The sequence below is a fragment of the Xenopus laevis genome, chromosome 5S (assembly GCF_017654675.1).
Source record: "Xenopus laevis strain J_2021 chromosome 5S, Xenopus_laevis_v10.1, whole genome shotgun sequence".
Lineage (NCBI taxonomy): Eukaryota > Metazoa > Chordata > Amphibia > Anura > Pipidae > Xenopus > Xenopus laevis.
The window spans coordinates 91,385,467-91,403,100 of NC_054380.1; the positions used below are offsets into that span (position 1 = coordinate 91,385,467).

General features: G+C 38.4%; 1 protein-coding gene across 1 annotated transcript in view; it reads left to right on the forward strand.

Annotated features, from left to right (window-relative positions):
- Positions 1–1,812: 1,812 nt before the first annotated feature.
- The window catches only part of fgf12.S (fibroblast growth factor 12 S homeolog), a 231,793-nt gene continuing 215,971 nt past the window's right edge, over positions 1,813–17,634 (forward strand). Inside the window, exons 1-2 of the mRNA XM_041564015.1 lie at positions 1,813–1,919; positions 2,033–2,179. Coding sequence (XP_041419949.1) covers positions 2,167–2,179 — 13 coding nt within the window. The 5' untranslated portion in view covers positions 1,813–1,919; positions 2,033–2,166. The remainder of the gene's footprint in view (positions 1,920–2,032; positions 2,180–17,634) is intronic.

The window sequence follows — 17,634 nt, forward strand, 5'->3', positions numbered from 1 at the left end:
GACTTTCATAACCTGCCAAATTATGTAAAATGAACATGGTAATAAGGGGGTGTGGCCACAAAAATGTGTCCCTCTTTTTGTCCCTCTTTCTGTTTCCTTAATGTTGGGAGGTATGCTCTGGAAAGGCAATCCATTTAATCTAGTATATAGAGTAAAGCAGTCTTCTCAAGCTGTGCACTTTGTGGTCTTGCTGATTCTAAGGATTCCTTGCAATGCCAGTACAAACTGTCTCTAACGCAAATACCTTGCTTTTTGCAATTAACTTTATTTTATTTATATTTTTGTCTGGGTTTAAGAAACCTGGACAGAACATAAAGAACTTTACAGTGCTGGCTAAGATTGAAAAACAATGGACAGGTAGCGGCTTTTTGTTGCAGGGCCATCTAATGTTCAGAGTATTTAAGGGGTGGTTCGCCTTTAAGATAACTTTTAGTATGTTATAGAATGGCCAATTCTATGCAATTTTTCAATTGGTTTTCATTATTTATTTTTTATAGTTTTTTGCCTTTTCCTTTTGACTCTGCAGCTTTCAAATGGGCTTCGCTGACCCCTTCTAAAAAGAAAATGCTCTGTAAAGCTGGCCATAGACGAAAAGATCCAATTGTACGAATCAACGTTTGATCGGACTTTCCCATCTCCCGACCTGCCACTAATCATTCAGATCAAAGTCTTACCATTCAGATCAAATAAAGTAGTAAAAGAACAGATCAGCCGATGTTCTGCCCCTGACGGCAATCCTACGATAGTTATGTCCGACTAGTGACAGTCTCCCACTGAAAATCATACGATCGGCAATACACGCAGAGATATTATCGGCAGGCGACAGAAATCTTTTAACCTGTCCGATCGACCAAACGACCGATCTCCGCCGGACGAAAAAGGTCGGGACTCTCCACACACTGTCCGAAAATCGTACGAAACCACGATTCGTACGATCGGATCGCTGCGTCTATGGCCAGCTTTAGGCTACACATATATTGTAATTGCTACTTTTTATTGCTCATCTTTCTATTCAGGCCTCTCCTATTCATATTTCAGTCTATTATTCGAATCAATGCAAGGTTGCTAGGGTAATTTGGACCCTAGTGAACAGATTGCTTACAAAGCAAATTAAAGAGCTGCTGAATAAAAAGCGAAATAACTTAAAAACCTTCAATAATAAAAAATGAAAACCAAATGCAAATTGCCTTAGAATATTGCTCTCTACATTTTACTAAAAGTTAGCTCAAAGGTGAACATCCCCTTTAAGGTGACTGCCTCATTTGGCTTGTCCTTGATCGTGTCCTGGAAATAAGGCCAAGAAATGCTGCCAAGAAATGTTTTATTTGCAGTTGCTGGACAGTCAGACTTAAATCTATTAATGCCTGGATTTTCACCTTTTGGTGAACCTGCGGTTCCGATATATTCACATGTGCTAACATTTGGCATGCACTGATAGAAGAACTCCAGGTAACAAGAGGAAGCTTTGATTTTGAGTTTTGATCATATTTAAGGGGAATTAATATTCAGTTGAAAAATTAGTCAAATGCGCTGCTCACACCAGGCCCCCTAAAAGTAAAAAAAAATAAACTGCTTAACATTCCCATTAAATATGCAAACGTATGAAGAACTTTCATATTCCAGAATCCAGCCATTGGAATATATGTCATTTTTTGTGGGGCTTCCCAGTTTGCAGGGGAGAATTCTGGCCTCTCTCTTTTCCCCGCTGGTCTCAGTGATTAAATGCTACAGCACAGCTTCTCCCTTTCTCTCAGGAAGAGCATAGCAGGGTGCTGAATAGGAAAGAACAAATGACATGCGCAGTGCTGCTCACAGCGATTCATCTTGTACATACACATAGGCTGGAGTGGGCTGATCTGTCACTACACCTGCAGCACCACAGTCGGAGGACAGCTCCACTCTGCAGCATTGTGATCGAGGTAATGTGCTGGGAAAATTCCTAGATTCTTCAGCATGATTGGGGGCCCTTAGGTTGCTTTTCAGAAAGAGCCTAGATTCCTTCTCACCAGTGTTGTCTGATGGTTGATTGCAGATCCAGGCTGCAGGGATCTCCGTCCCGAAGGGAAACAGCAGTGGCAAGTTAAAGGCTCAGAGCAGGATTTCTGCGGTGGGAATACGGTATTGGGCAAGTTTCCTAAACTTCCGGGCACTTGACAAAGCACAGAGATGGAAACCAAAGGTAGGTGCTGTGTGAATACTTGTGAAGGCATGTGAAGTGTGGCCAGGGAATAGGCAGGAGACTGCAGTAAGGAGGGTAAGTGTGCTGCCGCTGCTGTTTGGTCAATAGAAGCTTTTAACGTTGCACATTGCAGCATTTCTAGGAAATACAAGCCGTCAGCTTGCTTTAGGATGCTACAAAATCTAATAATATCCCTGATGTGTGTCTTTGTCATTGCGATGTGTTGCAGGCAAGGCGTGTTACAGAACTGCTGCTGCTGTGCTATGCTGGATTGTGCATCATTAATACATGCAGTGTGTCTGGGCTGGGTACTTCCACTCTCCCTAATACTCATCAGCCCTCATACTCCCTAAGCCATTCCATCTAGGGATTGAAAGTTCACATGGTGTCTCCTCCACTGCATAACAATCTTGTGACCATTAGAGATAAATTGCACAAGGTGGATACTACCAGCATCTTACAGATCAGGCTGCCAGGGCACGATTTCCTATTGGCAAGTGCTATGTATAAACATATGCAGTAAAATAATCAATTACACTTAGATTAGGAAATGCATCTGCAAAATCCAGCTGTAAAATCAGCTATACTCATTTAGAGCCTGTAGAGAGAAATGTAAACATATTAAATTATAATAAACCTAAATGAAGGGCCATGAAGTAATGTAGCCAGTGTAGCATATTAAGAGTTGTTATTCCTGATCCTGTCCCCACCAGAAAGGGGAATGCAGTTACTTGCGTAAAGGAACTGATGTTTGGGCAGAGGCAAGTGACGTTGCTGGGATCTCTCCTTGTGGAAGATGCACAATGCTGTCTTTATATTCTCAACGTACACTCAACAGAACCTGGATTTGGCCTTATGGTTTAGAACCACAGAACAGTTGTAGACTGTCAGAAACATTAGAAACTTTGAGCATTAAAACACCAAGTTTTCGACATGAAGGTCATTTATTACAGAGTTATGTTCTAAGCAGTAATACTATGGGCACGGCGATTAAGCTGGAAGGGTTAATTTGTGAGTTATTTTGTGCTATATAGGCATTAATAATGCAGACTAAATATGGTCCAAGGTTATGCAAAACTTACTACTTAAAAGTTCAGCAAGAATAAAAAGGATGATTAATTCACTGATAGCAAGCATGTTCCTAGAGTCATATTTTAAGGTTAGCAAACCAAACATTGCTGTATTCTTAACACTTTCCTGCCAAGGAATTACTGTACTGCAGATCCGCTTCACTATAAAGCATTTGAGTTATTGTCCATAATTCAGAATTCATTAAAATAATCGAAGGCCTCTGGATACTTTGCATGTTCCACCCTTGCCAATTTATTAGGGCCCTATAGTTTTTGTTACTTAGCCATATATTAAATGGGTATTCTTCATAATGGTTGATTTGGGTACATGTCACTCAGCACTCATCTCCTGTTATTAGTAGATAGTAAGGACTAGGGATGCACCGAATCCAGGATTCGGTACGGGATTCGGCCAGGATTCGGCCTTTTTCAGCAGGATTCGGATTCAGCCGAATCCTTCTGCCTGGCCGAACCAAATCCGAATCCTAATTTGAATATACAAATTAGGGGTGGGAGGGAAATTGTGTAACTTTTTGTCACAAAACAAGGAAGTAAAAAATGTTTGCCCCTTCCCACCCCTAATTTGCATATGTAAATTAGGATTTGGTTCGGTATTCGGCAGAATCTTTCGCAAAGGATTTGGAGGTTCGGCTGAATCCAAAATAGTGGATTCGGTGCATCCCTAGTAAGGACCTAACGGATTGACTATCATAGGGAACTGTAATACCTCTGATAACTGGGGAGCCATGAGTTTTTCTATTCATTGGAACTTTGCTTATTTGCATCAGGAGCCTGTAAAGAAATGGAGCCCCAAAGTGTTTTTTTTATTGTAAAACAAATGTATGCCCCTTGAGTTGTGGGGAATAATGGGAAACTGGAATCCCTTTTATATCTTGTGGGTCAGGAGTATTACTGATAAATGAAGGGGTCACATAATTCATTTTCAGCAATCTGTACCTGTAAAAGTTTAATGCTGGATAGATAAATCAGTCACCAAAATAAAAGCAAAATGCATGCCTTTGTTGTTATCATCTGTATACCCCAATGTTCTGTACAGTGACTTCAACAGCGTTACTACAAAGGGAATAGCTCTATACATACATTGAGTTGTTGACAAGTTACTTAACTGTTCTCTGGACCCAGTAGATGCATTTCTTCAGTATAAACAAAGCAACATTCTGATTGACAGTTAGATAAAATACATTGGAGTGTGATCCCTTCGAATAGACAGTGTATTAGTCTTTCAAAATACCCAACTGACACAAAGCTGCAAGTAGAGAGACAGATTTCTGAGAGGAGGATAGTGCAGTATGTTTTAACAGATTATATTTAGAAAGATCCTCCTGAGATGAAGCTCCCCTTTATAGAATATCTGTGAGTTCTAATTACTTCTTATAACTTCTAATGTTATCTACATTTGACACAGGTACTGAAGTCCACCTATGGATGTTACTCCTGTAGCTCATTTACCGGCATTGGACAAATCTGCACATGGGCCGTACCCCATAACCAATCAGTGATAGCTTTTTTTCAGCCAGCTACAGGTAGAACAATAAATGCAAAAGTTTAATTAGTTGCCATGGTTACTACCCAGGCACTGTCTAAAGGTGTTTCATGAGCCCCATGTGCAAGTTCAGTGGCTGCTAGATTGCACTAGAACATAGCCTGGCATATGAATCCATGTGTATGTAACGATTAGATATATACTGTATCATTTAAAGGGGCAGTGGCTAGGGTTTAGGGGGTTAAGTGGGTAGGCCAGGTCTGTCCTTTTGGAGAATATTGAACATTAATTTACTGCTGTTTAACGTCTGTACTGCACACTGTTTTGTTGCAGTATGGTTGTTTATATGTGTTCATTTAAATATCATAGCAGAGAGGGCCAGTACGCTAGCGCTTACCGTTTTGCACCTGAGGTGGTCCAGGGGGGTCCACAAGGGCGGCAGCAAGGGCCAGTATGCTAGAGCCTAACTGCGCTCTCTGTGCTAGAAGAGCAGAATTTCCGGTTTGAAAACTGGAAATTTGGCTTTTAAAGGGGACCTGTCACCCTAAGAAATAATTTCAAATTATTTTCTATCATGTTAGTTGAGCAAAATAAACTTTACTTACACTGTATTTATTATTTAAATTTTGTTTCCTTCTGTTTTGGAATTATACAATCACAGCAAGCAGGCAGCTGCCATTTTGTGGACACAGTTATTAAGGGAAATTGTGTATCACCCCAAAATCTTGTGTATGAACCAGAATGAGGGACCTATTGTCCATGTGCAGTGCCCTACACAATTATAGAGCCTGAGGAGGGAAGGAGGAATGTGAGGAGAGCAGTGACATGTAGGAAGTGCTGAATGGAAAGTGAAAGTAATTGACTGCCCCTCCTCTATGCCACGGGCATAGGGGCGGGGCAGGTAATATTTGATTGACAGTTTAGATATTTAGATATTTAAACAGCAGTTTTTTATGTGTAGGTGACAGGTCCACTTTAAAGTTCCAGGAGCGGCATTTTAGCCGCCCCTGTTACCTAGTGAAGCGCTGCCACCTGAGGCGACAGTCTCAACTAGCCTCATTGGCGAAGCGCCCCTGCCAAAACCCATTATGCTTATATTGAAGAGTTGTGTAGTCTGTTTTTCATTTGCATGACATTTTGTAATAATCAGATTGCATATCAAATTTCATCTAAGACACAATCAATATTTAGAAACAGAGAATGTTAGTTACAAATATCTATCAATAGTTTTTACGGTAAATTTTATTTTTTAATTTTTTTCTTTACAACACAGGAGGAATTCAGAGAAAGAAGCCCAGTATCACTGCTAAAGTTTCCATGGAATACACTAGAGATTGAAATTCACCCACCAACCTGTAGTTAGGAATATGATCAGTATACTCCTCTGGTTGTGCTTTAAAGGGGACCTGTCACCCAAAAAAATAATTCAAAATTATTTTCTATCATGTTAGTTAAACAAAATAAACTTTACTTACACTATATTTATTATTTCAATTGCAGGCAAGCAGGCAGGAGCCATTTTGTGGACACTGTTATTAAGATAAATTGTGTATCACCCCAAAACCTTGTGTATGCGCCCAAACGGGGGACCTAATGCCCATGCACAGTGCCCTACATAATTAGAGCCTGAGGGGGGAGGGGCACTCAGTGATATGTAGGAAGTGCTGAATGGAAAGTGAAAGTAATTTACTGCCAGACCTCTGTGCCTTAGGCATAGAGGTGGGGCATTTGATTGACAGCTCAGATATTTAAACACCTTTATAACAGGTATGGATGTTTTATTGATATAAATAATTTGTGTTCCATTTTTAATTTGCAAAGGACTTTCATTATGTAGCTTTTTATGTGTAGGTGACTTTATGTGGAGGTCCACTTTAAAGCATTAGTCTCTAGGGAGCTCAATGTAAATAGAAAATTTAGGAGGGATCTTGTGCTTCGAATATGAATGAAGGAGGTATCTCCTCAACCAATGCTTTCCTTTTATAAATCTGAATAATTATTACTTCAAACTTGCTTGAAATGAAACAGAGGGGACTTATTGCCCAATGAAATGGACAATGTGCATCACGCCACAAACCCCCACAAATTGTTTATTACCATTGCATGGATTTTTATTTTTGATAGTTCTTGATTAGGGCCGATATATAATTAAAAGTAGACCTTACTCCCTCATTTACGTCTAGTAGAGTTCTAGTAGATTGAGTTTAATTTATACCATTATTTATTTCATTGCCTCTGCCCTGAAAACACAAAGCTTAAAATCCTGCAAACTCTGCCCTTTAGTAAATAGGCTACTGCCACATGGGGTTTTTATGAAAGCCTAGAATCAGCAGGTCTCGTCTGCCTCCTGTGTCTGCACTCACAGGCAGTGTGTTGGCCTGGATGCAGTCACAAGGAGCAGATTTTTGGAGAAATGCATCTGTTCATCTTTACCCAGGCTGAGGCAGTGCCTGCAGAGACCTGTATATATGGGCTGGCTGAGAATCAGTCCATGTGCAGTAGCCTTAAAGGGTTATTCACAGTTAAGTTAACTTTTAGCATGATGTAGAGACTGACATTCTGAAAGAATTTGCATTTGCTCTTAATTTTTTTTATGTGGTTTTTGAGTTATTTATCTTTTTATGCAGCAGCTCTCCACTTTGCAGTTACAGCAATCTGAGTGCTAGGGTCCAAATTACCCTACCAACAATGAATTGATTTGAGACTGAAACATGAATAGGAGTGGTCCTGGACAAAAGGATGTGTAATAAAAGTAACAATAACAATAAATGTGTAGCCTTACAAAGCTTTTTTTTAAGGCAGGGTCAGTGACCCTAATTTGAAGGCTGGAAAGAGTCAGAAGAAGATGGCAAATAATTTAAAAACTATAAAAAAGAAAGAAATGAAGACCAATTGAAAAGTTGCTTTGATTTAACCATAGTCATTTTGTAACATACTGAAAGTTACCGTAATGGTAAAGCACCATTCATCATTTCAAAATCTTTGGTTTATGTTGCGTTTTAATCAGTGTATAATTAAATTATTAGGGATGCGCCGAATCCACTATTTGGGATTCGGCTGAATCCCCGAATCCTTGGTGAAAGATTCGGCCTATTACCGAACTGAATCCTAATTTGCATATGCAAATTAGATTCAGGAAAGGAAAAAGTAAAAAAAAATATTTTGTGACGAAAAGTCATGTGATTTCCCTACCCGCCACTAATTTACATATGCAAATTAGGATTTGACACCTTTTTTTGTGTTTTTTTCAGATGTTTATAGTTCTGCAACCTTAAAGCTTGGCTCAAATTACCAGTTACCTGCATGTAAAATTAATAGGTGACTGTCAGTAAAGAAAAATAAGGCAATTAAAATAAGAATAACAACAAAACTGATTACTTGAATTAATCTCCTGTTTTGGATGAAGATTAATTAATGATCCCCTATTAACCAGATAGCACTTTAAGTTACAGGTTCAGAGACAGAACTATTTATTACTAACTATATTTATTCGCTGGCGGCGAAACGTACATATTGACCGCAAATTCGCGCTTGGCGAATAAATTCGCCCATCACTACTATCCATTAATAAATTATACTTCAACCTTTGAGGCGACAGAGTTATATTCTCTTTTTCCAATATTCAGCAAAACAGTCTAAAGTCTGATTGCAATGCAGCAGTCCTTCTTGGCCTTATTGAACTTTCCAACTATTTTAGTGTTTCCTCTGACAGCAAGTAATCAGCAGCCAATTATTCTGACATGTTTTTAAGTCCCCAGCTTCCAAAAATTCTGCACTTGAGTGTTCATGGTTGTACGGCTGTGAAAAATGTTTCTTTAAACGGCATATAACATTCTGCCTTTTATTATGTTTGAAGGAGAAGGAAAGGCTAAATCATTGGGGGGGTTTATAATTTGTTAGGCATCACCTCTAATGGTTATAATTGCTTCCCTCTTCTGAAAAACTGGCTGGCTTAGGGTGCTATTTTAGTGAGCACCACCATCTTCTTTCCCTTGCTATTTATTAAGCTCCTAATTTTTCTGGTCAATTTTTTTAGAGCAAAAATCCGAATTTTTAAAGGGGAAAAAAAATCACACATTTTTGGAGATTTGTTATGCTCCAAAGCTGCTAAAAAATCCGAATCCAAAAATAAACCAGCTAAAACCTGTCAAAGTCAAGTAAAAGTCAGTGGCAGATGTCCTCTTTATAATTGGGACATATTGTTTGCCTTCATGATGTTAGAGGGGTTTGGGCTATTTGACAATGGTTTTCGTTCAAAATTTTTGAGCACAATTTAAAAAAGTCGCATTCTTCAAATTGTCTCACAATTTTGTCGAGACTTTCCCCGCACACATGATTTGCAATACAAATTTTTACTAAATTAAACCAAATCGTGTTTGGGAGTTAGATCAAATTTTTATTTTTAATACAATGAGAGTTTTTTTTTAATATATACCCCCCCTTAATGTTTATTATCACTATATACAAGGGGTTTTAAGTTAGTGACCCCGACAATAGTATATGCTGACTGTGATTTCCACAAAGGCTTTATATGAATATAATCTACAGTCTGGTCATTTCCCTATGGGACCAGACTGTAAATTACATCCTTATAAACGGTGCGTTCTGACATCAGAACATACCATTTATAACAGGGGTCCCCACCCGCCGAATTTGACACAGAACGTCCAAATTTGACGCCAACACGTTTAAATTGACCGCTGGCGTGCCCGATTTGGACGTCAGTGACCAGAATAGAATGCCGACCCCTCCACCCCCCTCCTGACATTTCACACAAAATGTAGATTATAATGCATAATGTACCCCCTACTGAAATTTATAAAGATATTAGAAGTCACCTCGGAGTTAGGTGACCTGTATAAAAGCACTCGGCCTTCGGCCTCGTGCTTTTATATGGTCACATAACTCCTCGGTGACATAATATCTTTATAAATTACAGTAGGGGTTACATTATCCACTATATATTATATATTTCAATTCTTAGCGTTACATTTATATTTGCTGTTTTGATATTTCACTTTCCGCAGGTATAATATCTACAATGTATTCATATTATGGTAGTAACACTGTACAGGGGGTACTTGCGGTGATAAAATTTCCGGGTTTGTGATGTCATGCTCAAAACCTTTCGTGAATCGCAGAAATCGCTCCGCTGATGTCACTGAAGTAGTCTGAGTATGCAAATATCGGATTTTTGTCTGCAATCGTGCAAAATCATCAGAAGCTGGGGGAATGTGTGTAAGTGACGGGAGACCAGGGGACACAGCGTATAAATCTGGTAACGACCGACAAAATAGGGGGATTTGACAGCTCTAATATACCCCAATGTAACCTCATTTAATCCTTGCTCCACTTCTTCACCCACTGCAACTTCATCTAATTTGTACAGAAATCTGCAAACAAATATTTCATTTTAAGGGTATTCTATGATTTCCCTTGAGTTTTGTCCTAGCCTTAGACCACATACTGTGATTATTCACAGCAAAATAAGCTGTCCATATTATTTAACAGGAACATAATCTTCCCAATTGTACATTTGCTCTCAGTGTGAATGAGTGAAGCATACCTACCTTCATGTGAGGATTATTTTATTTTAACTAAAGGTTCTTTTCAATATTTTTGCAGTGTATACTTGAAATGCTAATGAATTCAGTGCTGAGCAATACATTGCTACATACATTTCTCTAATAACTAAGAGAAATGAGGCAGGATGAGGCAGCAGTCCTGGTAAAATGAAGAGCTTATACATTTCATATTCATAAGCTTATCCTTCCTGCGATTACAGCCGTTTATGGACTCAAGGCATGAAAAGCAACTGCATTTCTAAACAGAACATGCACTCTCTAGGTATGCATGTGTCTCAGATATAAACTGTACTCAGTATTTAAGGTCATGTCTGGAGCACATTTATAAACACTGAAGATATTTGTGCACTGTACATATCAAACACCTTCGGGCGACTAATCTCCCTGAACTGCCTCCTCACCGGCTAGAATCTAAATCGCCTGCGGGATAGCACTTGGGTCGCTTCATTTTCCGAAGCCGTCCGAAATTTCCTCATGAGGCAACTTTGGCGACTTCGGAAAACGAAACGCTCCGAGTGCCACCCTGCCGGCGATTTGGATTCTAGCCCGTGGAAATGCAGTTCGGGGAGATTAGTTGTCCAAAGAAGAGGTGCCGGGGCGACTAAATCTCCCCGAATATTCTTGTCTGTGTCTACCTTTAGTGTATCTGTTAGATACATCACAACATATGATTTGGTATTGCACTCTAACTAATTACAAATGTACAAGTGGGTGGTGCACAGATTCTCTGGAAAGCAAGACTTTAAGACCTGGAAGCCATCACTTTGCATTGAATAAAGTTAAATCAGGAGTTAAATGAGCCTAAGGAGGTGTTTGGGGCTAGAGAGAAATTATCATGGTGTTTGTTCAATCTGAGAATTGTGTTTGATTAAAAAATGTATATTTATTTTTCTTAGATAGTGTTTCTTGAGCATACAATGTTTGTGTTTAGAAGTAGGTCTTTGTCTGGATTCATATTCTCTGTAAGTTATCACAGCTCAAAGTGTAAAATGATGGGAAATTGTACATGTGTACATATTTATATTTCACCAAAGCTCTCTCAAGCAGTGGTGACTGCCCTCTATCCTTTACATAGTGTGGGCCCTGGTTGAAAGTGAGAGACAGTTTTGGGCAGGAAGAGTGGAAAAAGAGTAATATCCTTGAATCGTGGAGCACCAATGAGAACATACTTAAATATCTCCCTTTATTTTCAAAAATTAAAAACACCTCAGCACACAGGATAAAGAGGCCATCCGCTTAATGCGTTTCGTGGCATCTCGCCTCTTCCTCAGAAGCCACGAAATGTGTTAAGTGGATGGTCTTTTTATCTTGTGTGCTGAGGTGTTAATTTAATTTAATTTTTGAAAATAGAGATGTTCTCTGTGGTGCTCCGTGGTTCAAGGATATAACATGGACTATGGTAAATGCTCGGGATTGCAGTATACATGTAGCACAAAGAGATTACGTCAGCTCCCACTAAGACTGAAAAAGAGTACTGCCTCTGCCAAGAGGGTGGAGATAGCAACACTACATCAAACTACTTCCATTTAATTATCCTCATTATTAATACTAAGACTCAAACTACTAATTAAAATGTACCCAAACTACACAACACGGTGTACTCTAGCCATTGAGAGTTGTGTCATAAGGTCAGAGAGCTGTTCATAGTTAAATATATATATATATGTGCTGCACACACTTTCAGATGAGATACTGCCCTTCATCTTGATAAAGACCCCACAGAGGGTGGAAACGTTGATACTAATAACATTTTTTACTTTTTAAAAGACCCCAGAGTGCAACAGCATTTCTTCAAACTATATATATATATATATATATATATATATATATCAAATTATCCAATGAGTATCTGCACTCCAAGGCAATATAGATAAAGACAAAGAGAGAGGTGCACGGTAATTTTGCATACACCAATTGTTTCCAAACCAGCACTCCCTTTAGTGAAAAAATGTAATTTTTATTGTTACATAGTATCTGCTTCTGACGTTGGAAGCAGATACTATGTAACAATAAAAATTACATTTTTTCACTAAAGGGAGTGCTGGTTTGGAAACTATTGTTAATAGATTGTTTGTCCATATATTGCAATATATTTAAGCTGGCCAACTACGTCAAAGTCATCCCATATCTGGCCAGTCCTACGCTTAATTTTCATCTGATTCATTAAGAATTCAATTGCTTAATTATACATTTTACAAAGGGACTAAGTTTTACCTGCAACTTACTAGCTGCTTTCAAAGTAAAACTCCCAAACTTGGCTGCCCTTTTATTATATCTATTTGCATATATGGAATTTCTTTTTTGTCTTTTTTTGCATATAATATATGGAATTTCTTTTTTTGTCAAAAAAAGAAATTCCATATATTATATGCAAAAAAAGACAAAAAAAGAAATTCCATATATGCAAATAGATATAATAAAATATATGGACAAACAATCCCTGTGTTGTTTAAAGGGTAAGGCATTTTTTAGTAGCAGTATGCACAAAATGTCGCTGTCTTAAATATATTGATAATGGGTTGAGTGCAGAGGAGTAGTTGACTATATGTATTTTGTGGTCACACCCTCATTGCACCCCCGCCTAATGGTTTTAAAAAAGAGTGGTGAGCACAACTTTCCCTTGTTTGTTATGTATATATATATATATATATATATATATATATATATATATATATATATATATATATATATATATATATATATATATATATATATATATATATATATATATATATATATATATATATATATATATATATATAAATTCAGGATGTCTGTTTGCAGATATGGATATTCCCTTTTTATTTGTCCCTGAGGAAGAGCACAGCATGTGCTTGAAAAGTTGGAATTTTTGTGAATAAAACCCTTTTTTGTTTGAGCAGCTCCCCTGTGTACGGTACTTTTTCCTTTAACAGTAGAACCCCCCCCCATTTTTATTTTTTTCAGGAGACCAGAAAAAAATATGTAAAAATGGTGTAAAATGAGAGTAAATTTGAAGTCAAGGTATGTAGAATTGAGGTTTCACTGTTTATTTATATTTTTACCTGCCCCTGGGACAGTTGGCTTACAGTTAAAGGAACAGTTCAGTTTAAAAATAAAAAATCGATAAATAGGCTGTGCAAAATAAAAATATTTCTAATATAGTTAGTTAGCCAAAAGTATAATGTATAAAGGCTGGAGTCAGTGACTTTAAGGGGGGGGTTTTGTACAGCCTATCTATTTACCCAGTTTTTATTTTTATACTGAACAAATCCTTTAAGAGTATGGCTCCTCTTTGTTCCTGTACACACAAACATATACACATACACACACATATATACAGTATATATTTATGTGTGTGTATATATATATATATATATATATATATATATATATATATATATATATATATATATATATATATATATATATATATATATATATATATATATATAGAAAGCTTGTGATTGCAGCATTTTGTTTATGTACTCTATTAATTTTTGTATACTCTGCAGATGAAAGTTTTGTATGATTTAAGCCTTAACCTTTAAAGGCTATGGAACATAACATTTTATGACACCGTTAAAAGATTTCCAGTGTACATTTTACATTTCTAGTTTGCACTTCGATTTGTACAATGCCGCAGATTTCTGGGCAACATGTGGTGCATTAAATCAAAGCTTTGCCAGTTGCCAAGGGTAAATGTTGGTGCTGTAGATTTGTTCCGATAATATATATATATATATATATATATATATATATATATATATATATATATATATATATATATATATATATATATATACCAGAAATGAGGTGCTTATAGAGGCATCTATTTATCATGTATATTTTTATTAATATAGTGATACTTAATTTCCACTTTACCCACCATCTTCCATGTATACCCTTCTTTCTGCGCTGACCATTTTGGATCATTTCAACCTATGTAAATAATGTTACCAAATGTTTTTGTCTGAATTTCCCAATTTCAGAAATGGTGAAACACATTATTTGCTATGTAAGTAAATTTTGCATTTAGCAAAATGAGTGAAAACCTTTTAAAATGTATATTCTTGTTGAAAATATAGCTCACGATGTTCTTCTTCATTTTATTTTGATGGATTTGGTGTCAGTAACAAGTTGACTTTTAGCCATAATGTATTACTTTAAAAGGTAAAAACTGTATTAGAATTCATTTATTTTTTGACCTTAGAGTGTTTCATTGTAATTGAGGCCCCAAAGTATATGAAAGCTATGCAACATAAAGCATTTTGATTTCATTTACTACATGTAAGAAACTTACCCTGGTGGTCTAGTGGGCAGCGGGGTCCACGCCGCGTCCTTGGCGTGGACGCCCGCTGCGCCGCTCCTATCCTGCCCTTGCCGCACCATCTTGGATTACTAGGGCGCGCCTCTTAAAGGCGCAGGCGCGCTGGCGTGATTGCGCCAGCGTGCAACGGCGCGAAATTGCGCACGTTTTGGCGCCAATTGGTTCCCTATTTAAGGCCCATTCAGACCTGTAGCCAGTGCCCGTTATAGGATCATATCCTGTGGTTTCCTGAGCTTTTGCTACCTGTTTCTGAATTTGCTATCCTGACTGATTATCCGTGTTTGACCCAGCCTGTTCCTGACTACTCTGCATTCTGTATCCTGACCCTTGCCTGCTTACGACAACTCTTCCTGCTTAACCCCTTGCTTGATCACCCGGTTTGACCCCTTGCCTGTTTGACGATTCTGATATCTGCCTGCCTCGACCCAGCCTGTCTAACCATCCTTCTGCCTTATCCAGTCTGTCCAATTATCTGGTTTTGACCCCTTGCCTGCCTGACGATTCTGTTATCTGCCTGTCCTGATCCGGTCTGTTCCGTTTCCACCTGACGCCTTGTCCTTGCTATCCGGTCGTGCCCCTTTGCCAGCCAGAACTCCTCGCCTTGTACCCCTCGTTAAGTCCAGGTGGCACCCAATTAAGCTGAGGGCTCCTCCCGAAGCCCAAAGGTGGTCACACTACTGGTGAAGCCGAGCCGAGACCAGGGTCCTTGGCATTTGTTCTGGTATTGGGTGCCGGCGGTGACACTACATGTACAATGGATGTTTTCTGATGGACTCTCATGCTACTAGCAACTTAAAAAAAAAAAAGTAGCTTACAGTCATCAGCTGCATTCTAATTGCTACTACTTATTAGTGACAATCAGATTGCCTGATATTTTATAATCCTACATCCCTCTGGCTGGAGACAAAAAAAGAACACTACGTAAACATTGCAGCTCAGTGACTGCCAACTGAGAGGTGACATTTCCTTATTGCATTGCCTTTTGTTAAAATGACAAATTCTAAAGTCTCTTGTCCACAAAAAAATATACTAAGTGTATTTTTTTTTACAAAAATGGAATTCAACTTATAAACCTTGTAACTATTAGGAACGGGCACTCTGTAAACAAAACATGTTATCCAAGGGTTAATATATGGAGCGTTATTAGGGTGGTGGCATGCTTGGCATTCCGGGGAGATTAGTTGCCCAGCGACAAATCTCCTCCTCTTCTTCGGGAAACTAATTTCCCAATATGCCTTCCTGCCAACTAGAATGTGAATCACTGGCTTGATGGCACTCGGATTGCTTTGGTTTTCCAAATTCACCTGAATTTTGCTTGTGCATGGTTTTCCATAGGCCCATTGGTGTTACAAAATATCCACATTTCAATTTTATAGTGTATACATGGAGTGCACTATACATGCCTAGAACCTTTCCAGTATAAAAGTAACTTCCCAGTAATCTACAGTGCATTACACATACCACTCCACATGCAGTTTATGCACAAAACCACATGGATCTGCAGGGGTGAATTAATGCACAGGATACCCTAGCCTATAGCCTAATAGCATAGGGGCCCAGTGTGAGCAGGAGCCCATCTAGCCTTTTTCACATGGGTGCATGTTTGCCTGGACCTGCACACTAGACCCAGCAGTAATCTAGAAGGGGACCCTTGGTGGATGTAGCCTAGGGGCCCCATATGTCATTAATCTACCACTGTGAATCTGCAATATATTACAACTACAGTGCCCCTAAAATACACTGCACACTCACTATTGCTCCCTTACAATTCATTTAATATATTTTGGTGAACCTACAGAGGTTCCATTCCATCTGTAATATATCACATTGTACAGCACCTCAGCACCATTACAGTTTAATGTCCAGTATCTCCAACAGCCCTGCAGTACAGCAGTATGCTCATAAGTGTATCATGATATTGAGATTATAAATATTATGAATGAATATTATAAAAGTAACTTGGCTTCCAGGCCCCCCTCTTTCCCAATAGGGTAGTGGGCTGGATCAGCTGCTGCAACTGTGACTGCAGACTCTATGCTGTTGGCAGCCAGCTCAAGAACTGAAAAATGTAGCAGAATTATTATCTAACTATATTCATTAGGGTAAAGTGCTGATCCAGCATTCCACATTGGATTTAATTGCTCAGACTTTCTTCACTGCTAGTGAAAGCATGCTTAACTTAAGCCTTTCTTCTAAGCATCTGCAGCTACTTGCATTGTTTTGGAACCTCTGCTCGTTTGATTTCTTTGTTAAATTGCAACTTTGCAGTTGACCAACGCAAGCAATCAGATGTTTGCTATCCTTTCCTAACTGATCAATATGAACTTGATTTAGGCAAATTAACTTATTCTAGTTAGCACCTGTGATCATACCTGAACCTTGGAATGGTCCTTGGCATTATATACTTTACAGTAGTAGGTTTGTAATTTGTTATAGCATATAAGAAACGTCATTCTCTCTGCCTTTTGAGTGCATAATGGTGCCATTAGTGCTAATAGACCCAAATAAAATTAACCATGTTTCCCCGATTATTCTAGATTTGAATTTGTGCAGCTATGACCTCCAATGCTCAACTTTATTCCAGAGAAAAAGAGCAGTTAAGATTAGTTGCATAAATAAGAAGCCTCTATCCAGCCTCATAAAGTAAGCCTCTTCATTGTAGCTAAACAGTACCTGATGTTGCAGCTAAAGAACAAAAACCTATATAAGAATCTGCTTGCCCTTGTATACAACCGGACAGTAATATCACATGATTAATGTACTTTAGCTAGTTATTGGCTGGGAACTCCATTTAGGGCTCCAGGCAGTCAAAAGCTGAATTGAAACTTCTATACTGCTTTCTTTAATAAAAAAAAAAGTCAAATTTACTGTATAGCTTGTTTCAGAGGGCCAAAGCCGTTAAAGAGCTAGTATCCCTAGTTTGGCTCATCTACTTCCTGCCTACCCCTAGTGCAGGTGATGTGCAGCTATTGAGCATTGCATATTCG